The sequence below is a fragment of the Pipistrellus hanaki genome (genome assembly GCF_964339955.1).
Source record: "Pipistrellus hanaki genome assembly, chromosome: 7".
In the NCBI taxonomy this organism is placed as follows: domain Eukaryota; kingdom Metazoa; phylum Chordata; class Mammalia; order Chiroptera; family Vespertilionidae; genus Pipistrellus; species Pipistrellus hanaki.
The window spans coordinates 66,913,036-66,935,972 of NC_140509.1; the positions used below are offsets into that span (position 1 = coordinate 66,913,036).

Consider the following 22,937-nt stretch of genomic DNA (forward strand, 5'->3'; position numbering starts at 1 on the left):
AGTTCTTTCACATATATTTTTCTATAGCCAAAGGTAATAAATGAGAACTGAAAAAAATACTTGTCTTGGAAATTAGTTTCCATTTCACCACTAGAGGACGTCAAGTCCTTTTCAGGTTATTACTTTGAATAGTTCCAGTGATTGATATTCACAAAACTGCCTCTGCCCAAGCTCTGGATATTTAATTTTATGTTCGTGCCCAATAACAGTGGAAAGGGAGTGCTAATTCAATAATGTAATTTTTATAAAGGCTACTGATGGAGACCAAATTCCAAGCTGCTTTTGACTAATTCATGAGATTAATATTCATACACAGGAAATAGTTAATACCTGTAATCTGTGCATTTTGTTGCTTTTCCTTTGGGGAAATGACTTAGTACCTGGAATTGGGCTTTTTCTCACTTTAGCAAGACGTGTGGTAGAAAAACATGGGTTTTCTTTATGACCTTGTTCATGACCTTTCACTGCATTTTTCCAAATTAAAAAGTGATCGTTAAGGTCCACTTGGCTCTAAGCGTCTACAAATATCTACAAATAAAAATTGTAAAGGGCTCAGACTACAACTTAGTCTTAAACTTGTCCCTCTTGAAATTCAGGTCCCAAAGCTAGTAATGCTTCACTGAGGTGCCTCAATGACCTTTTCCCATTGTTTTGTGGCTAGCGCTTATCTTTATATCTTGCTTTTCACCTGTCAGATGAAACACAAGGTGGTTACATGCTCCCTGGGAGGCGCTTAGATTGTGTTGTGATTGAGTTGGACACCCAGGCCAACCCATCTTGACTTATTTTTCTTGTATGTCTATGGTGCTCGCGTGTTTTTTGTTTTGTATTACTCTACATAGTTCCAAGTTTTAAGTTGTGTCCTAAAATATTATTGCTATGGAATTATTACACTTTAAATCACATATGTCAAACACAAGGCCCGCGGGCCAAATCCAGCCCGCCAGGCCTTGCAATGTGGCCCGCACCGCGCTGTCATCACTGCACTCCGCTGTCAGTTTATGACATTGTCAGTTTATGACTGTTCAGTAAACCATTCGGCCCGCGATTTAAGCTGGATTTTAGATTTTGGCCCCTTCTCTGATTGAGTTCGACACCCCTACTTTAAATCATTGGGGTATACTTTCATTCCCTTTAAACCGCAAAGATGGGTGTCCCAAACCTGTTTGATTTTAAACCAGTCACTATCACTTCATTGAAGATGCTTCTTTACAAGGAAAATAGAGGAAGCGTATACAGCTTGCGTCTGCATGACTTTCATGAGAAGCAGGCAGTTGGGATTTCTTCAAAGGACATAAGCAAAAAAGAAAGTATCAGTGAGCCATCTTACTTGTTAGTCACCAATTTTAGAGGAGACTTTCTCAAATTGCAGGGGCTCATTTACAAGGCCTATCATGTGTGTGGGCGTGTGGTGGGTGAGAGACTTTTCTTCCTAAGAAAAGAATGTCCAGTTCAATTTTTAATTTAGATTTTTAACGTTTTAAAAGTTTAATAACATTAAATCTTAAAATATGTTTTTATATATTTTATATATAAAATCCAGGTGGGTTGTGGATTTAGATGCTCTGAGTAATGCCCTCCAATTTTCCTTATATAGTAGACACTGTGGTAATTGATTAATCAAATATACCTTAGGCCGTCCTTAAAAATATTAAAATTATATCATTCTTCAGTAAAGTTTTATTTTTAAGAACAAGGTAATATTATTATATATTAACACACTTGACACTAGAATAAACCCAGAAATTTATTTTGCAACAATGGCTTTCTACCTCTTCCCTGTGAAGATGCTCTTTTATATATATACAAAGGTATATCTACACTGAGTGGCCAAATTATTATGATCTCTGAATGCATAATAATCTGACCACCCAGTGTGTACACTATATAATAAAAGACTAATATGCAAATTGTCCCCTCAACCAGGAGTTCGACCATCAGGCAGGCCGGCCAATAGCCCATGTCCCCTCCCCCTGGCCAGGCTGGCTGCACCCCACCCATACACAAATTCATGCACTGGGCAATTATATATATATATATATATATATATATATATATATATATATATATATATGAAATTCGTGCACAGGGGTGTGTGTCCCTCAGCCCAGCCTGCACCCTCTCCAATCTGGAACTGCTCGAGGGAGATCTGACTCCCCATTTAGGTCCTATCAGGACTGGGCCTAAATGGGCAGTTGGACATCCCTCTCACAATCCAGGATTGCTGGCTCCCAACTGCTTGCCTACCTGCCTTCCTGATTGCCCCTAATCAATTCTGCCTGCCAGCCTGATAACCCCCTAACCATTCCCCTGCCAGCCTAATTGATGCCTAACTGCTCCTCTGTCAGCTTGTTTGCCCCTAACTGCCCTCCCCTGCAGCCTTGGTCCCCCCCCACAACTGCTAACCCTGCAGGCCTGGGTCCCCCACAACTGCCTTTTCCTGCAGGCCTGGTTGCCCCCAACTTCCTTCCTCTGCCAGCCTGGTCATCCCTAACTGCCCTCCCCTGCAGGCTTGATCGCCCCAACTGCCCTCCCTTGCAGACTGGTCCTCCCAATTGCCCTCCTCTGCTGGCTATCTTGTGGCAGCCATCTTGTGTCCACATGGGGGCAGCCATCTTTGACCACATGGGGGCAGCCATCTTGTGTGTTGGAGTGATGGTAAATTTGCATATTACTCTTTTATTAGATAGGTTATATGTGATATGCACTGAGTGGCCAGATTATTATGCATTCAGAGATCATAATAATCTGGCCACTCAGTGTATATGCTTTGTAAAGTGATTTTTCATAACTCCCAGTGTCAGGAGCTAAAATAGAAGTAGAAGAAATGGCTCTACCGTAGAAAGAAAGCATTGAAATATTATAAATTGAGAAATGTGGAGTGGAACTATTTTTAGTGTAGAAGAGCATATTACTTTTGAATAGGAATATGGTTTTATAATCCAGTGAAACTTCACAGGGAGCAACTCTAGTTTGTCTTTTCAGATTGAGTCGTTGGTGATCCAGCTGTAACTAAAGTAGTCAAATTTGAGAGTTTACAAACTGATCAGGTTTATTTACAAACTGATCAGGTCCACCATTGGCATTGGCCTGCTACTCACTGAAAAGAATCATGGAGAAAAAATGGCCTCAATCATCAACCAACTTGTGCAACAGAAATCTAAACCATTTCTACGATTAGAGCCACAGGTCATTGTGACAGCATAGGAGGATTCAGTGAGGCACCCTCGAGAGAGTGTAAGTCTGTAAGGTTTAGGAAGAGAGAAGGTAGGAGCCCAGCATGTCAGGAGGAGGAGCAAAAGGCTATTCTGAATCTGGTGACTGGTTCACAAATAAGCCTTTGACCACTCTTGAAACATTTACATTTATATCATTTTTCAATAAAAATAATGTATTATTAAAAACAAGATAGTTTTATTATATATTGATACACTTAAACACTAGAATAAACCAGGTGGATGGAGTTCATACACCTGAACTGGACATTCCCAGCCGTAGTGAAGGGTACAATGACTTTTTGCTTTACAAAGCATATTGTTGTTTTCTGTTATGGATGAACTTATCGGGAAACATTTTCATAAAATAATTTGCAGTTTATTTAGAACACGTCTTTTGGTTATGTAAGCCTCCCTCTTTTTCTTAGTAAATGAGAACAAAATCAAGGTCTTTTTTCATTGAGCTGGATGAAACCTAGGCTCTATAGGAACATGGGTGCTGCTTGTTTTACGACAAGTCACTTCCTGTGTGCTGATGTGGATATAGCAACCATGTAGTACTATCTTCAGCAAAAAATAAAAAATAAATAAAATAAAATAAAAAACTAAGAGGGAGAATTTTTTTTTTTTTTTTTTAATATATTGATTTTTTTACAAAGAGGAAGAGAAAGGGATAGAGAGTTAGAAACATCGATCAGCTGCCTCCTACGTACCCCCAGTTGGGGATTTGCCCACAACCAAGATACATGCCCTTGACCAGAATCGAACCTGGGACCCTTCAGTCCACAGGCTGGCGCCCTATCCACTGAGCCAAATTTGTTAGGACAGAGAGGGAGAAATTTTTATTGTGATTTTGATTTTTTTTAAGAAATATTTTTTTAAAAAATTATTTTTAATTATTTCAGAAAGGAGGAGAGAGGGAGAGAGAGAGAGAAACATCAATGATGAGAGAGAATCATTGGTTGGCTGCCTCCTGCACGCCTCCTACTGGGGATGGAACCTGCAACCTGGGCATGTGCCTTTGACCAGAACTGAACCCAGGACCCTCCAGTCCACAGGCTGATGCTCTATCCACTGACCCAAACCGGCTAGGGCATAAATTTGATTCTTCACTGTAATATTGCATGTGTCTGGAACAGTCCCTTTTTAATACATCAAAGATTTTAGTGCCATTAACAATAGGAGTGTAGCATTATGATAAAAGGTAAAATGGTCCATTTGTGGTGTTTGGGGACGTTTGGGAAAAGACTCCTTTGTGATTATAATTCTTCCTCAATTGCTTGTTTAAAATTCACATAAATTTTAAGGCAGGTGCTTAAATCTTGAATGTGAAAGGTAAACGGATTTTAGAGATGAGGTTTGGGTGGCCCTAAGTGTGCTTATCTACCTGTTCATCCTTCTGAGATGTTATTTCTATATAAAGCCCCCTAAAATCTCAATGGCCTGAGGTTAGGCAAGATTAAAATAAGATCAACATATTGTATATCTAGTTCTTGGAAATTAATGCTTCATATCTTATTTAAAAGCAATTATTGATGCATTTGGAATCTTTTTGGCTTAGCAGTTGCAAATTTCAAAAGCTTCTGGGCTTGCTATTTAACCCTAAGTATATTTGTCTCTTATCTGTATAATTTAGCTCAAGGCTTTGGGTGTTCTGGTTGGTTGATGACAATTATAGTTGATATGCTAATCCTTTTCAGTGTGGGCCTTTTACAGAATGAAAATGACCAAGTCTCAAACTTACCCACTATGGTTATATAATTTGGCACTTCAATTAGGTATTTCTTTCCTCTATGTTGATTTCAGAATTATTTTGGAGAACTGTATATAATTCTTTTTTGTCAGCGTTGGCTTTGGTTATCAAATGAACCAATTACTATATAAAGTTTTGTATATCAAACCTTCACACACACTTTATTTTCTTATGAAAAACATGTTTTATTCTACCCTCATCCACATGTCTACATACTTTAGTTTTCTTCTATGACAGCAAGGAAGGTTGTTTGTTTGCTTTTAAGTCCTCATTGCTGTTTTTTCTAAACCATTTAATGTTGAGACAACCAGACTGCTTGGTTTATATAGCGATAAAAGGATTTATTGGGTAATGCTTTGAAGCTGACCTGTGTTGGAGTCTCAGTAAGATGTCATTAGAGAGGGGAGTGAATGGGTCCATTCTGTGATGCCCTGACCTCAGTTTATGAATATTATTTAATAGAGCGTTCCAATATTGGGCAATGATTTGAGAAAATAGTTTTTAGTGAAGAATATGACCTTAGATTTTGGAATGGCATACGTTTTATTTGCAGCATGTTGATTTTAGTGTGGGGATAGAGCATCTTAATCTCTCTTGGGTCACTTACCGTGATGGTTAATTTGATGTCACTTTGACAGGCCAGTGTCTGTTTTTTTTAGTCAAACACTAATCTAGATGCTGCTGCGAAGGTATTTTGCAGATAAGAATAACATTTATAGTCAGTTGACCTTAAGTAAAGGCGATTGCTCTTGATAATATTGAGGCTCCATCAAATCAGCTGAAGCCTTCAGAGAAAAAAAAACAAAAAAAGCCCCAGAAGAGATCTTTTGCCTCAAGGCTGTAACATAGAAATCCTACCTGAGTCTTCACCCTGCTGGCCTTCCCTTCAGATTCTGGGCTTGCCAGCTGCCACAGTTGTAATAACCATTATTTCTCAATATAAATCTCTTTACATATATATAATATATATATTATATTTTTCTCCAGAGAAACAGAACCACAAAAACTGTAGGAGAACCATGACTGAACTATCGACCTTCAGAAAATCAAGGGTTTACCCCCCCAAATTATGCAAAAACATCCTAGTTATTTTTAAGAGAAAAATTTAAAATAACTTAATCTAATTTTAAGGTCAAAACAAAGGATATTAAACCTTCCTAAATTGAAGAAAAAAAATCTTTATTGATGCCATTTTTCATTTCAGGGAGTTTTAGGAGAAAGAATTGGAAAGAGCAGCAAAGTATCTAAGGATAGGATTGGGGAAATGTCTCAGTGCACTGTAAGCCATATTGTTCTTCACCTGTCCCATCCTTTACTGGCCTAAAGACTCTGGCTGTCACTCTTTTTTTTTTTTTTTTTTTTAAAGAAGAATTTACATTTTTTAAAAAATATATTTTATTGATTTTTTTACAGAGAGGAAGGGAGAGAGATAGAGAGCTAGAAACGTCGATGAGAGACAAACATTGACCAGCTGCCTCTTGCACACCCCCTGCCGGGGGATGTGCCCACAACCAATGTACATGCCCTTGACCGGAATCGAACCTGGGACCTTTCAGTCTGCAGACCGATGCTCTACCACTGAACCAAACCGGTTTTGGCCTGTCACTCTTTTTAATGTTACCATAAAGTAATAAACTGAATTGGCTTACTATTCTTCAGTATTGCTTTTCTCACACAAACCTTTATATGTCATCTCTCAAGTCACATAGCCTTAGTGATCCATCCATACAAAGTTGTGTCGTTGAGGGAAAACCTGTGTATCTTATACATGACCTCCCTCCCTAGAGTTTTCCACGTAGTTGGTTTTCCTTAAGTGGCAGGAAGGTGAGAGAGTGAGGGAAGTGTGCAAGCCGCAGGTGCAGGAATCAGTGTGGCCCTCCTCTAACCAGAACACCCAGTGAGGCCTCCGCTGTTGTTTAGCTTCAAGTCTGAAACCTCTGGGGGGCATCAGTGGAATGAGTAAAACAATACAATGGAGCTGCCTTCAAATGTAGCCATGGGCGGTCTAAGTGCAGAGGGACAGTGACAGCAAGAGGGAGGGCTGTCTGATCGCTCTTGGGCTTTTCCTCTCGGCCTGACTGTTTTCCCCTGGATATATAGCTCCCGTTCCCATTTTCATCAGGTCATGGAATCACAGGATCAGAAGAGACTCTGGAGATTTAAAAATCCAGCCTGCTTACAATGTATGAACGCAACACTTCATCCCAGATGGGTGTGTGTGCACAGCTGTCTTCCGTGATAGAAAGCACAGCTTATTATGTGCTGACTTCCAATGATCAGTCCCAGAACTACACAAAAAGAAGAAATCCTTCCACCCACTAACCTTTAATTCGGTTATTTCATTCCTTCAGAGTCTTGTCTTATGTTCTCCAGAGGGAAGATGTCTCTTCTTTCAAATGATCCTGTGATCAGTCCTAACTTGCTCTCTTCTGAATGTGTTCTAATTCATCACTCCATTTGAAGTATCTAGCTCAGACCATGTGATCTGAGGACCAGAAACTACAAAAGGGTGTTCCCCTCGTTCACCATTCTGGACTGTCTGCTGATAGCGCCCATGATACTGTTAGGATCTTTACTGCCCCATCACATCGGCCAAGTGTAGTGAGCTTGCTGTCCAAAGACCCTCCTTCCTGTACCTGATGAAGGTTGGGGAGGTCTTCATGCTGTACCTGTGCAGTTGTACTGTTTAATATAAAAAATGATGTTCGGCCCAGCTGGCATGGCTCAGTGGTTGAGTGTTGACCCATGAACCAGGAGGTCACTGTCAGGTTACTTACCTGGGTTGCAGGCTCCATCCCCAGTAAGCGGTGGGCAGGAGGCAGCTGATCAATGATCCTTTCTCATCACTGATGTTTCTATCCCTCTCTCCCTCTCCATTCTTCTCTGAAATCAATAAAAAAAAATATTTTATATACAGTGGTGCCTCACACAACGAACTTAATTCGTTCCAGGAGCAAGTTTGTTATGCGAAAGGTTCGTTATGTGAAACGCGTTTTCCCATAACAATACATGTTAAAAAAAAAATTCGTTCTGTAGCATAAAATATGCTAAGATGACATAAAAAAGATAAATTTTTTGTTATTATTTTTATTTAGATACATCTACAAACATAATTTTTTTTAAAAAAAAACACACATTTTTTTAATTTTAAGACAGACTAAGTAGAGTCTACCGAATCTTGCACATCTTCATCCATTTTCTGCTTTTTGGCCGATGGTTTCATGAAAAACCTGTCCAAAGTCGTTTGTTTTTCTCTTTTCTCCAACATCTGCCGGAAATAACGGACAAGAGTATCGGAGTAAAGATCGTTGATCCTGTTTGCTTCAGCTGAATCCGGATACAGTGTATTGAGTTTAACTTAAAAGGACGACTGCCGTGATACGTGCGTGATTTAATTCGTAATGAAGAACGATTGCCGCGATACGTGCTTAAGTTAAGCGCAGTGACTAAAGACTGCCTGCAGTGCCTGCACGGAAGGATGCAATACATTGGCAGCGATCGTGGAAGCTCGGGCAAAGCGGTCGTGGAATCTCGGGCGACTTCGTTGTGTGAAACGAAGTTCGTTGTATGAATCATGAAATGAAGTTCGTTGTGTGCAGCGTTCGCTGTGTGAGGCGTTCTTTATGCGAGGCACCACTGTAAGAGATGTTCGTATATATCGCTAAATTAATCTTTTTAGCTATAGCCCATTATTTTGATTTGTTGAGATCATTTTGGACCTGATGCTAGGCATCTCTCAGCTTTGTTTAATTGACAAGCACAGAACCTTGTTCTCATCTAAAGCTATAATAAAAACATTCATCATCTTTCCTTTCCATTGCTTTCTTTCTCCAGCTTTCCCCTGAACTGTTGCAGGAACTTGATATCCATGATCACCCCCTGAAATAAGCCTTCCATGCTGCCTGGGGGGTGCCTTTTAAAAAACCGTGAGGGCCGAAACCAGTTTGGCTCAGTGGTAGAGTGTCGGTCTGCGGACTGAAGGGTCCCAGGTTCGATTCCGGTCAAGGGCATGTACATTGGTTGTGGGCACATCCCCGGTAGGGGGTGTGCAGGAGGCAGCTGGTCGATGTTTCTCTCTCATCGAAGTTTCTGGCTCTCTATCTCTCTCCCTTCCTCTCTGTAAAAAATCAATAAAATAAAATTAAAATAAATAAATAAATAAATAAACAAATAAATAAATAAATAAATAAAAATCCGTGAGGGATTCGTATACTCTCGTCTTTGCCATCTAGTCCCTTGACCATCACTTCAGATCCCTTTTCCACACCTGGACAACATCATTATGTAACTGGTTTTTCTTTCTCAAGTCTCACTCCTTCCTCCTCCAGCCCATCCTCTCCAGCTGCCAGAACGGCCTGCTTGGGCCATACTTTCATTCATCAGCACCCCTGAGTGTCTCCCCCTGCTTTGTTTAGTGGGGGAACGTTATATAATTTGGCTGCACCTCCCCTCTCATGTCATTCCCAAAGCACCTCATTCTGCATCCTTAGCATGATTTTGCAACTCCTAAAGCAAGACATAGAGCCACCATTTCTTAATTGTTTTTTTTTTTTTAATCTTTCTAATAGGATGGCTCAAAAATAAAACAACATGGGACTGCTTACAGACTAATGATGAATTAGATCACTTTTAGAAACACAGTCCTGGGATATCTGTCTGATGATTCTGTTGAACGCAGCAATTGAGTTCTTTACCTCATTTTGAATCTGTAGAATTGGATTTCTAACCTAATAAGGATGTTACTATTCGAGGAGAGGACTGCTGGGGCACATTTTGACTTTTGTCAAGTTCAAGAGTTCATGTAATGTACACAAATAAACTATTATCAGTGAGAATAATGAACAGGAGGGCCTGCAGGCATTCTAATGTCTGTTCCTGGGTTAAACTTTAATGTGGCACTTTATCATATATGCAACCTCGTTAGTGATACCTAACGTTTAGGAAAGGGTTTTAAAGGAAGCTTAGTACCCACACCTGACGTTGAGATAAATGAACCCTTGGGGTTAATTAACATTTGGTGGTGGTGGAGCAGACATGGGAAAGTGGGTTCTGCCGCACTGCATTGTTCACCATGCAGCAAGGATGTACAGAAATGGAACAAAAGGCAGGGCAGGGACTAGCACCTCCCCATGGATGGCATGTCACTACTACAGTAGTATTTACTGTTTTCCTTCTGTGCCTGTTAATGCAAGGTGGTAAAATGAAGATCAAAGCCAACCTGCCTTTTTCTCTTCCTTTCAAAGGGCTAGTCTTTCCTGGGGCAGGATTTCTTTGTCCAGCAGCCTGCTGGCAGCTCTGCCTATGCTCTGAGATGGCACAGAAGCCATCGGGAAGTAGTACTGTTCTAGGAAACCCTTTAACTTCAAGAATGGGGACGACAGACACCCAGCGGGGACCCTTTTGTTCCCCAGGGGTTGTTTGGTTCCACATTAACCTGCACTGGCTTTGTCGTTTTCAAACCCTAACAGGGTGTGTGTCTTTAAGTTGCTTTAAAATGTGGATTTAAAAAACTCCTGCGAGAAGTAAATTGCAGCTGAGAGAGATGCATTAAATATTTAAGAGATTTCTGAAGTCCAGTCGTTTGAAGACTTACTAATCAACTCCTCTAATGGAGAAACGCGCAAATACATTTTGGCATTTCTGGGCTCCGCTGACAAGTCATTAACTTGCATGTATCTAGAAATTTAATTTGCCAGTGCCTGGCCCTTGGATGCAGCAGAAATAATTTCTGTTTTCAACTATAATCCTCAATTAGTACACACCAGGCTCTTTCCCATTTTAGTTACGTTTCTGTGCAGCCCACTAGTCATTTAGAAGGGGAAACCTGGATATGCCTCTCACTGGTTAAGCATGTTTCTCTTTGCAAGAGGATATTTTTGGATTCACTCATGGGCTATGCTGTTTTCCAATTTTATCGTCGGAACATAAGGGCTTAGGAAGCATAAATGTGAGCAGAAGCCTGAGGGTATGTGTGTGTGTGCACGCATGCATATGCCTACATGCATTTAGACATTTACATAACATTGTGACAGCCAGGCCCCAGTCACGAGCTGATGTCCCCTGCACATCAGCGAGTTTGACTCTGCTCCATATTCACCCACCTCAGCGGTTGGAGCTGGGCCAGAGGTATCAGGCAGCCAGGGTGGATGGACAGACACAAATCATTGTGTACAAGGGAGTGGGGCTGGGGCTGGGGCTGGGGTTGGGGTTTAGGTGGGGTGGGCTGAGGTGGGAACAGCAGTTGTTCAAGGCCTGCCTTCCTGTTTCATTCATCGTGGTGAAAAGTGAGTATGGCAAACATTTTTCCCTCTGTATGAAGTCAATCTAGTTGTAAAATCTACCTTCTTCATCAGGAAGTGTCTCATTTCTCTCAAGTTTGTACAAAGTCTCCATTAATACATCATTTCTTATTTCAACAATGTAAACAAAACAATTGCAAAACCCAGTTGACTCTTGGGAGTCTGCAGACACCAGTTCCTATGGGAACTGAATTAAGGTTCTGTCTCTGCAGGTGACACGCCAGGCCGGCTGTACCACATCAAACTGGAAATGCTTATTAGTGTTGGGGAGGAGTGAACGAGTTTAGAGTAGTATATCTTTTACTTGTGGGGACATTTACATTTAAGACTTACCATCCCCCCTTTTTTGCTTTTGTTTTGGGTCAGAGTATAAAAGGGAGAAGACTGTATGTAGTACCATGCCACCGCCGGGTCAAACCCACAGTGCTCCTGAAATTTACTAAGAGTTACCTCCTATATCCATTAAAGACTGTGTCTGAGTATTTATGAAACTAATCTCAAATGTGTTTATGTGTGTTAAATGAGGTGAAAGATGTGTATTTCATGGGTTGGGGGGAAATCCTTCCTTTATTATGGTTATTTGATCTTGGACTGTTTGCTTCCCAGTGACTGGTCACAGCTGTGACTGGGACTCTGCCAGTCGGAGCTGGAGTGGAATTTACAAGGCTGCAGGATGCAAGCACCGCAGCTTCAGAGAGTATGGGCCCGGGTTTAACCCTGACTCAGGGCCTTAACTGTGGCTTTTACCTCTGTAAGCCTCAGTTTCCTGATCTGCAGGGCCACTGTAACTGATAAAGATGGCATTTCCAATGCGCCTAGCACAGCGTCTGACATGAAGTTGAACACATTCATTCCTAGATGATGGGCTATTATTGCATTCCTTTATTTGACCCCACACTACTTCATAGGTTTTATGATGGTGGCTACTTTTTTTTTTTTTTTTTTTAAATATATTTTATTGATTTTGTACAGAGACGAAGGGAGAGAGATAGAGAGTTAGAAACATCGATGCGAGAGAGTCATCTATCAGCGGTGGCTACTTTTAAAAAAAATATGTTTTTAATGATTTCAGCGAGGAAGGGAGAAGGAGAAAGAGATAGAAACATCAATGATGAGAAAGAATCATTGATTGGCTGCCTCCTGCAAGTCCCACATCAGGAATCAGAACTGTGACCTCGTGGTTCATAGGTCAACACTCAAACACTGAGCCACACCGGCTGGGCAGTGGTGGCTACTTTTGCGCCAAGGTTAAACCCAGGCCTGTCTGCAAAAAGGCAGTTTAAATTCTATATATGTATGTATGTACGAGTGTGTGTGTGTGTGTGTATGTGTGTCTTGCTAGTGTAAATCTTCACCTGATTCTCTGGAATTAGAAGATAGAAACCAAAATGGATATGAAATAATATTGGCCTATGTTTATTTGATCACCTAATTTTAAAAAATAGTAACTTTTAAAAAATCATGTTTAATTCAGATAAAAAGGTGAGTTTATCAAACAGAGAATTACAGAATTTTTTAACCAATTTTCATTTCTTAAACAACAAGATCTGGAACACTGAGGCATAGGTCCTCCCTTTCCTTCCCTCGCCACATCTTGCCATCGGATCTAGGAATCTAAACTATGTAGGCCGAATGTTTGTGCTAAGGAGAAGCCCTGGACTGAGAAGACGGAGACCTACATTTTCATTGCAGACCTGCCGGCTAACATTGATCTGGGAAAGGAATTTTGTTCCATGGGCCTTGGTTTTCTCACATGTAAAATGACACTCATCCAGGAGCTTTCTCACACCCATTCAGCTCTAAAGCTCCATTTATTCTATTGCATATCTCCACCTCATACATTTACATGATTTTCAATATACTCCATGTCTGAAATGTCCTGCATTTCTCCAAGCCACAGAGTTAAACACGTGTTAGCTTAATTCAGTCCCAGCCTTTGGAGGGAAAGAATTTTTTTTTTTTCCCCAAGCATGGATTTGCTAACCATTTAGTACATTTGCAGCACTGGGGTTGGCAATACGGGTACATAAAGAATAGAGGTATTCCTAGAAGGAGTCGATAGCTGAACTGGAAGCACCTTGAAAATAATTGCACCAAAAAATGGACTAGTTTATAATGAAAGTATTATAAAATATCATAAAAACAGGTGATATTTATTAAGTACTTACTGCTAATACTACTAATTTAATCCTTGCTCTTAATCCGGTAAGGTAAATGGTATCATCACCCCGATATCACAGAGAAAACCAAGGGACACAGGAAAGTGAATTGTTCACAAAGGATTCAGAGAGGATATTTTACTTGCCCTAGAGTCCTGAGGTGCCCTTCTGGATCTGGAGGTTGAACTGTTGAGGAAAAAGTCTGAGAGTGGTGCAGGGTGAGAGGATTTGGACTTTCTGAACAGATTTGAATTTTATGAAAAGGCAAAAGAAAAGAAAAAAAAATTATTTTCTGAATTTGGCAGTTGGCATTTTCTAACGTCATTTATTGTAAATTTGATCTATTTCATACACAGCATAAATTTTAGGCAGCCTAGAAGCGGGGAGTTTTAAAACGAGAAAGCTTTTATTTCAGAAGAAAACAATAATCACATGATTGTGTGCTTTGGAGAAAGCAGTCCAAAATGGGACTGGAATTGGGTCAAGTGTTGTGAATGGCTCCTCACTGCTGGTAGTGACTTTCCCAAAGGCATGGAGGTTGGGGGGTGGGGGCAGCTTGCTGGACCGAATCCAGGCAGTTGTTTGTCCCTTTGGAGGACTGCGGTCTCATTTGTATCTGCTTGCCGTGTAGAAAGGGTACTCTAAATTGTGATTTGAGAAGAGGTATGGCTCTCCTTCTTCCTGTCTTCACTGGAGGGTCTCAGGGGTGGCCAGGCCTATGTGTTTATACAGACACGGGGGTTGTAAGATGTCCGGAAAGTTGGGATGTGTTACTGAGTGTGAAGTGAGCTGTGCGAGGGTACCAGCGTGCCTTCCTTCATCCAGGGACTGGCAAACATTGTTACCAGAGAAAAACCTGGCCCCCAGAAGAAAAAAAGGCCAAAAAAAGGCCTTCCTGCCTCAAGCCCTTTTCCGCCTGCTGCTGATTGTGCAAGCAAAACTGCATTCCTCCTCCCAGCCTGCCGCGGCTGCTGCTAAGGGGAAGAGGAGGCTGCCCTGCAGACTGGCTGCCTCGCCTCGCTCTGCAACCCTCTGCTGGTGAGTTCCCAGGACCGGCACCCCGGAGGCTGGAGGCTGCGGCTTCTCTTCTCTCCAAGGACATGGAGCCGCTCCCAGCCCTCCTTCATTAGGATATGTCAGGGTTGTCAGGGCAACTGTTAATGGCAGTGGATCTTCTTTTCCCCTCCGTGCTGCTGTGTGCTGAATATTTTTTTCTCGTGCGGCATCAAGAAGAAGATTGGGGAAAGGAGAACCTGGGATCTGAGTGAACAGGTTAGGCAGTGGATGGAGGCATCTGAACCTGCGTGCCTTTAATAGGGCTTTTTTGGAAGGGGTGTGTGTGTGTGTGTGTGTGTGTGTGTGTGTGTGTGTGTGAAAGCCAGAGCTAGCACATGTGCCTGTGGGGAGGCGGTGGGAGGGGGCTTTCAGGGGGGGTTGCTGCTAGGTGAGGGGGGACTGCAGGGCCTCAGTTGCCAACTGGCTGGTAGTATCTGTCAGCTGTCTGCACACTGTTTACCCATAGGGGATCTATTACAAGTGCTCGAATGAACGGGCAGCTTAGACACTAGCAGCTTCCCGGGAGCTGCAATTACATAAGCATATATTTTTAATACAATAATAATTAAAAAAAAAAAAAAAGTAGCCGCGGCATGCCTGGATCAGCTACAGCTCTCCGGCAAGAGAGACTGAAGAAGACCAATGCAAGGCCAGTTCCCCTCGGTTTGTTCACCATTAATGAGGAAGATGAACAGCAAAAGAATGGAAATTCCAGAAGACCGAAAGGTATGCATCAGCTCTATCTACCCTTTGGTCGGAGCCAGCCCGTTTCCCACGCTGCCTATAGCACATTTTACAGACTGTGTTCGTGGTGCATGCTGTGTGGAGCGAGTGCTTGTGACCTCCTAGCCCAATTCGATGGTGTTATTTACACACTGGAGGGCTGTGTACGCTTGAAAGGGGGGATAGATTTTAGCAGGTTTGGTAGGTTTCAGAGCAGCTGCCTTTTTGACAGGAGCTGCTTTCCTGGCCCAGAGAGCTTTAATTTGCACACGATCACTTAAACAGCTCCCAATGACTGTGTCCTCATCAGGAGGAGGAGATAGGAGTTACCAAGTTTGAACGGAACCTCTCCCCACCTTCCTTGGGTACATCAGGTGATTTTTGTTAAATGAGGTGAGTTTTTCCCTTGAAAGGGATGAGTTAGATCAAGTGACCTAGGACTGCAGCCTTTCCATGGGCAGAAGGTCAAGATGTTATTTCCTTTTCTAGTCTGAAATGCCAAGAGCGTGAAGAGAAGGAAGACAAACAGAGTACTACTGCAGGGAACAGGGAGGGGACCAGGAGGTTTTATCCCTTCTGAGGATAACTTTGCTCCTGAATGGGAAGGAGAGGCTTCTTGTGCTATTTTTTATTTGTTTGTTTGTTTCCATAATGATGAAATGCAGCAGCAGCAGCTTGCCTGCTTCTCGGCGTGGGTACTGCATCGTCTCTGGCTTCGTCTCAGACCCATCCAGGCTATGCACCACCAAGGCTGTAAACATCAGAGATGGCAAGAGCATGCATTTTTGAAGAAGGGCTCTAAGTCTTGCATTTTAAGTTTTGCAGTATATTTGCAGGCCCCTCCCCTACAAATATATAAGCTGTTCTCTTAAGTTAATACATATGCTTTGATGTTGCTATGTGCTGATTAAATTTTAGCTCTCATTCAAATTGTTCTGTCACACACAGAGATATCTAATTTTCCTCTGCGTGGTACATGGCAGCAAGTAAATATTTAAGCAATGATCGGATGAGTGTTTAAATAGAATCCATTGTCTGAAGACTACTGGCTTTCTTTTTCCTGGCTCTTGACAGAACCTTAATTTACTTTTATTAAATGTAATTGAAACTATCTACTTTAAATCCAAGAGTACATTTTTTTCTTCATTTAAATATGTGTGTGTGTGTGTATATATATCTATACACACACACACACATATATATATATATATATGAAAGTTTTAATCAGTAGAAATCTTAGTTACCGTAGTTGGCTTTTGCTTTACTGTCAGACATAGCTTCTATCCAAGGACCAAATGACCTCAGGAATCTAACGATACTATTATGAATGGGAGGTGACTTAACTGATTTTTTCATTTGCACAGGAATTAGTTGAGCCAGAGTGGGTTGTTGATGAAAACACAATTTTTTACAGTGTGAGTAGCAAATCATTTGGTCTTAGGGCAATAGTAGTGTTCACTTTCAAGTCCAGCTCTGTCCATCAGTAAGACAGTAATGGAGGTATTCGGTGAAGGTACTGTTCAGAATGAAAACCACTAGCCACGTGTGGCTAGGAACACTTGAAAAAAAAGTGATTTTTAAATTGTAATTAATTTTAGTTGATTTCAGCTTAAATAGTCACTTGTGACTATTAGACAAGATAGCTCTCATCTGTAGAGCTGTGACCCTCTGAATTTGCATACTCTGTTACAGTGGTCGGCAAACTCATTAGTCAACAGAGTGGCAAATCTCGGCTCACGAGCCACAGTTTGCTGACCACTGCTCTGTTTCCTTAATTGTTTCCTGGTGTCAGATACAGTAGAGAACTGAGGTGAAGGTGCTTCAGGGCGTCATGGAGTAGGTAGTCTCTTCCCTGCGAGGGTCCACAGGAACCTGGATTTAGAGACAAATTCTTTCCCTACTTCAAAGAGACACTTTCCTCGTTCCTTTTCCACTTAAATGTTACTGCCTGCTCTGAAGAGTGTTCTTACCAGTCACCAGTTATTGCCTATACCATCTTTTACAACTTTTAATATACTTCTATTTTCTTTTTTCCCCCCTTTTATTATTTTATATATCTTACCATCCCCCCCTACTTCTATTTTCTTAACTGTTATTTCCAAAGCATCGCAGCAAAATGATACACAGGCTATTTTTCATGCACGACTGTTAAACCTTCAGAAACTTTGTTTTCTGCCCACTCCCGGGTCTAATCAGCCAACAAAGTCCAAACCAGGTTTTTATGCTTCGTGTGTTTGTTCTGTCATTACTAGGAATGACGATGCCTGCTCTCTAAATTCAGTAAGCTAAACGCTCTGCCCAGGATTGCCTGGGTTAAGGACAATTGGCATCGTTCTAGGTATCCTCCTGTTGGTAGGAAGGAACATGCCGATGACCATCTGGACTTCCATTAATTAATGGCTTTCAAATGACCTGATGGGGCGAGGCAGGAGTTTGGTGAGCTGGTAGACTGGATCGACTCTTGAAGGAGAGATTTCTCTTCCGTGTAATCAATAGAAATGTAAATGTTTTACATGCCTTGCTCCTATTGACTGTGACATTTAGAGAGTAGTTGAGAGTGAATTGGGCTTATGCTGTGGCTCTTATGCCTTAGAACCCAAGTCTCCCAAGTAATGCTGACCTTCAGGCCGGCTTAGGAGAGACTAGATACTGCAGTGCGTAAAATCCCTTGGATACATTTTGAGAAAAACCTGTCTTACGGTGAATTTTGCTGAGTACAGTGTGATGATTAAGTAATAAGATGTTGTGTTTTTTTTTTTCCCTAATCCGCATTTGATAAATGCTCACTCTGTGCAGGTGATTCTGCCGGGACATGTGGCAGTGATGCAGAGATAATGGATTGGCATGGTTTCTGCTCTCAGAATGTTTAACTGCCTAGTGGAGGAGCACAAGTATGTACAAAGAATGCGAGAATATAAATGAAATCAGGGAAGGGCTGAGAGTGTAATGAAATTGTCTGTGCACACATTCGCCCCCTTCTCTAGACTGAGTTTCTTGCAGGCCAGGACGACTCCTCTTTCTTAGTACCTGGTAGAGTGCATGGAAGATTATTGACTTTAGGTAAATTTAGCATTCAAATGTAATTTTCACAGACTCTGAAGGTCTTTCTCCCATAGAAACTATAAGAAATGTTGGTAATATTAGATTTGTTCTTCCAAGGTAGCTACTCTGAAGGAGACAGTACTATGTTTGGATGTGTCTGATACATTCATCACATTACTCTCTGCCACAATGAACTTCTCTTGTAGTATAACAGAGATTCTACTGTGTTCTGTGTTTTCCATCATACTATTTATCATTTTCTTGGGGGGAGGGGAATGAAGGTGTATGTTTACAAGCTTGTTATCAATTAACTATTAAAAATATATCCAAGTTAATGCCTTCTGTCCCTTTTGCTGGCTAACTGCAGGTTGGATTGTAAAGGAATGAAATTTCTCCTTGAAATCAGGACACAGTACTCTTGAGAAACTGTTCTCCCTCTCCCCCACCCCTCCCTTTTGTTAAAATGTGTATTTATGGAGCCTGCAGTGGCTTCTCTTATTTTGGCGTGTCCGCTGCAAAGGTAGAATTTCTGCCAGTTAAGGGTTTCCAAATGAAATATAATCTACCTTTTACCATTTATGTTCCTATTGGGTAGGTGATGACCTAGCAACTGAAATGTCCTCTTTGTAAATCATGAGTCTTTTTCTTTTCAAAGAGGAGTGTTGTGTCAAGAAGTGTGAATGCCCCTCTAGAATTATCATCGCACACTTCCTTGTTTCTTTTCCTCTTTTGTTCTGAAAGACTTGGGCCGTTGTCTGTTCCCAGTGTCCTTATTGGTGCTATTTTAGTATTAGGCAAAAGGTTTTAGCATTAGAACTTCACAGCTAATGAGGCAAAAGTATAGTTTAGAAGAATAGTAATATCCAAGATCCCTATTATGAGAAGGAAATCTCAAAGTCAAATTGATTGGTACAACTTGTATTTGCTAAAAAGACTCTATATATAATATTTTGTCCAAAGCATTTATATAAAAATAATGAGAATAAGGGATATCAAGAACATGGCTCATAATATCTAATGTATGGCTTGGCTTGTACTCAGTGGATTCTCTATAAATATCTATTGAGTGAGTATGTCTCCCAGGCATTCTTTATTAAGAAGTAGAAATTACCATACATATCACTGTGTCCAAGAAGAAGAGGATTTAACTTGTGCATAACCAATTTTTTTGTATGCTGAGGTTCCATATATAATGGAATTTGCTTGCTAGGTAAAACTAAAAGGCTTAAAAATTGTGTGCTGTTTTAAGAGCTATAATTGATGGCGCTAACATAGCTGATTATTCCCAAACATAGGATCTAAACACAAGTATTTGGTGAGAATCTCCCAGCGAATAAATCTTAGGCATTCTTTCTTGGAAGGTTAAATGGAGTATCCATTTCCACTAATATCAGCTTGTCTCCAGGAGCAACTGCAAATTTAATTCATTGCTACCTAAGATTTTTCAGGTGATTTTGCAGAACCTCGATATCGTCTTTTGCAGAAACAAAATACCTTCATAGCCACAAAGGTAATTTTATTGAGAGAGTCCATCTTAATTCTCAGATCTTCTAGGCATTTAAAAAGAGCCCAGGTTATGTTGGACACTCTCTAGTGTTAGCTTTATGTTCTAGACTTGTCAAATTCAAAAGGCAAGACACCCCATTATAGCTCAGCTCCAGATGCAAAGGTCTCGAGCATATCACAGATGGACATAGACATTGTGTGTGAAATACATAGCAGAACACCACTGAATATTTTTTGCTGACAGTATAATGAAAGTTCTATTTTTAGGCTGTCTTCCCAGCAATGAATTTGTTAGCGAGAGAATTCTAATAGATTCTGTCTAGATTCCAAAGAATTTACCATGCCAGGTCCATTGTGGAGGTGGAGTGTGAAACGAGAATGGAGCCTAGAAGTATAAATCAAGGAAAATTCTTTTCACAATTTTGATCTTGAATATATATAACTCTTGGGGCTAGATTCATCCTTAAATTAAGGTGCTGGCCTAATAAAATAGTAGCAGGATAGTAAGTGGAACCTGTCATCCGGTCAAGGGCACGTACCCTGGTTGCAGGCACATACCCAGTAGGGGGTGTGCAGGAGGCAGCTGATAGATGTTTCTCTCTCATCAATGTTTCTAACTCTCTATCCCTCTCCCTTCCTCTCCATAAAAAAATTTTTTTAATCAATAAATATATTAAAAAAAGAAAAGAAATTCAGGTCCTGACACTATCAGGGATACCAGTTCATATGATGGGAAAAGTTTAATGAGGTTAACTAGTAGTGAGTGGCCACAGTCGAGATTTGCCTATGTTTATTAGAAATTCAGACTGAGGATGGGGTGAGAGACTGTTCGATGTGACAGAAAAAGCACTGCTTATGGGAATAGGTAAGTTCCTGTTGTTGAACCGTCCCGAGCCTCAGGTTCTCAGCTGTCAAATGAGATTAATAAAATCATGCTCAGAGGTGTTGGTGACTATTAAAGATAATATATAATAGCACACTCTGGAAAATAACTGGGGCTCATTCAATGATAGTTTTTAAAATGTCTCACATTTTCTGATCACTTCTGCTGACATATTCTTTTTGTCTGTTCCAGCCCCTTAATCAGTCTCTTCTATGGAGATACTTTCCATGGTCTGAGCTCCTACCTTTTACCTTATGTTGCTTGTGAGTGAAAATGTCCAGGAAGGCTTCCTGTTGTCTCAGGCCTGTGCAGTCCCTTCCCCCCAGGGGGCCTATGTGACTGGATCCTTGTCCTGTGCTCATTCATGTGGGTCAGGTGTACTAGATGACAGGTAGATACTCATTGCTATGCCTTGCAGTTTAGTCATGGTAAGTGAAGAAAATAAATTACACTATGTCGGATCACCTCACTTTTTATTTTAAATACAATTAAGGGAGAGGGCCCTGTATTCCTTGAGATTAATGGTGGCTGCCTGGTCTGACTTAAGGAAAATAGCCACGGTTCTCAGCTGTCTTGGAAACCAAGCAAAAGGAATATTTTTTTACTTTATGTTTTATACTTTTTGTGTGTGTGTTTTTTGTGGGTTTTTTTTTGTTTTGTTTTGTTTTTTTTTGTTTTCGTGTGTGTGTGTGTGTGTGTGTGTGTGTGTGTGTGTGTGTGTGTTTATGTTTCACCAATGACTCAGGTTGTAGACGCCATTTGGGACTGCCAGGTATTTTTAGCATCAGGACTTCCTGTTCTACTTTTTTCTCTGTTTTGTTTCTGTAGCCTCTTTTCTTTCACCCATCAGGGCGCATTTGGTGGAATTGCCTTAGTGGATGGCACAGCTGCTGCTGTTAAGCACAGGTGTATCTGAGGCAGGGCTCCTCCTTCTGCCTGGGCACTCAGCTTCTTCCTGCGCGGCACTGCCTGGTCAGCTTTACTTGTCCTTCCCTTTAAGTGTAATTTCCTGACCTGACTGTCCCAGGTCACGCTAGGTCCCATCTTCTGGGCTCCCCTCGGATCATGAACTTGTCCTTTCTTGCTCCAACCAAACTGTAGGCTAAGCATTTGTTTGAGCAGCTGTATGTCTGTCTCCCCAACTAGACTAAGTTCTGACAGGGCAGTGTGACTGTTTCATTCTCACTGTGCCCCTAGCCCCTAATACATAGTGGAGGCTTCCTAAATGTTTGTTCCATGACTGACAAAAGCTGACATACTGGTACTGCCAGCCCAAGATAATGAGAGAACATAGTTGTTCAGGCCTTGGAACATTCCAGGGTCCAGGACTTTGGCCTGAATCTGGGAACGACCTGGAGATACTAGATCAGTCACCATCCTGCCTGGTCACGGGACAAAGACTTTTGTATTGAAGACTTTGCCCACAGTGTTCACGCAGAGACGACACGTTGATAGTTTTCTGCTACGACGTGCGTCTGGAATTCTACAGTGGCTCACTTTGACCTCATTCCAGGCCAGACCATTGCAGAAGCACTTTCTACCATCTTTCTTTGGACTGCTAGAGCTCATTATGAAATGTTTATTTTGTGTTTTTGGTATGTACTCATTATGGCCACGTATTGTAAGCATTTACCTCCCTTTTGAACAACTGAAATTCACCTTCATGACTATAAAGCATAAGTTGTAAGCCAGTGGGCTTTTATATGAGAGGAAAATCCTCGCTGACTAAAATGCTCCCAGGTCTCTTTGACGGGTGCCTCCCACTCCACCCAGTCCTTTGTGGACTAGGAAACATCTGGGAGCAAGAACGGAGCTGCTGTGAACTCGGCAGTCCCGAGTGTTCCTAGTCAGGTTCCCTCCGGTTCCCCACCCATGCCAGTGCATCTCATTAAGCCACCTGCAGAACTTCCCTTTCACGCCTCATTTTATAATACTGTCTCTGCACCAGTCTTTTTTCAAGGCCCAGAAAAGCAGGTTCTTTTTAGATAGTTTCTGGTGCAGACCTTTCAGCCAGCAGTGTGGAAAGATGCAGAGACTCTAGGATTCAAAACGTCATCACGTTGGATCTTCCCCTTCGGCTTCCTTCGGGAATCCCGTTTCCTTTTTGTGTTTGTTACCTGATTCTTCTGACACTGAAGTTGTGAGTCCTTTTCTTAATTCTTACTTTGTGGTGCTCTTTATCGTATAGCTTCCCTTTGTCCATCTTGTAGTTTAGAATACTATTACATTAGCATTAGCATTAGCGTTAGCATTCGTTATGAATGGAGCTCCAAATGGGCCCCTTGGGTCAAGACTTCCGAT

General features: G+C 41.3%; 1 protein-coding gene across 13 annotated transcripts in view; it reads left to right on the forward strand.

Annotated features, from left to right (window-relative positions):
- Positions 1-22,937, forward strand: part of MAP7 (microtubule associated protein 7) — a 140,077-nt gene that overhangs the window by 2,808 nt on the left and 114,332 nt on the right. For 5 of the 13 annotated variants that reach the window (XM_084890671.1, XM_084890674.1, XM_084890665.1 and 2 more), the window contains exon 1: positions 12,238-15,208. The exons of 5 other annotated variants lie outside the window; for them this stretch is intronic. In XM_084890671.1, coding sequence (XP_084746797.1) covers positions 15,076-15,208 — 133 coding nt within the window. In that variant the 5' untranslated portion in view covers positions 12,238-15,075. Of the gene's footprint in view, positions 1-12,237; positions 15,209-22,937 lie in introns of those variants that run through there. 3 more of the 13 variants (XM_084890664.1, XM_084890673.1, XM_084890667.1) reach the window with 1 other exon arrangement.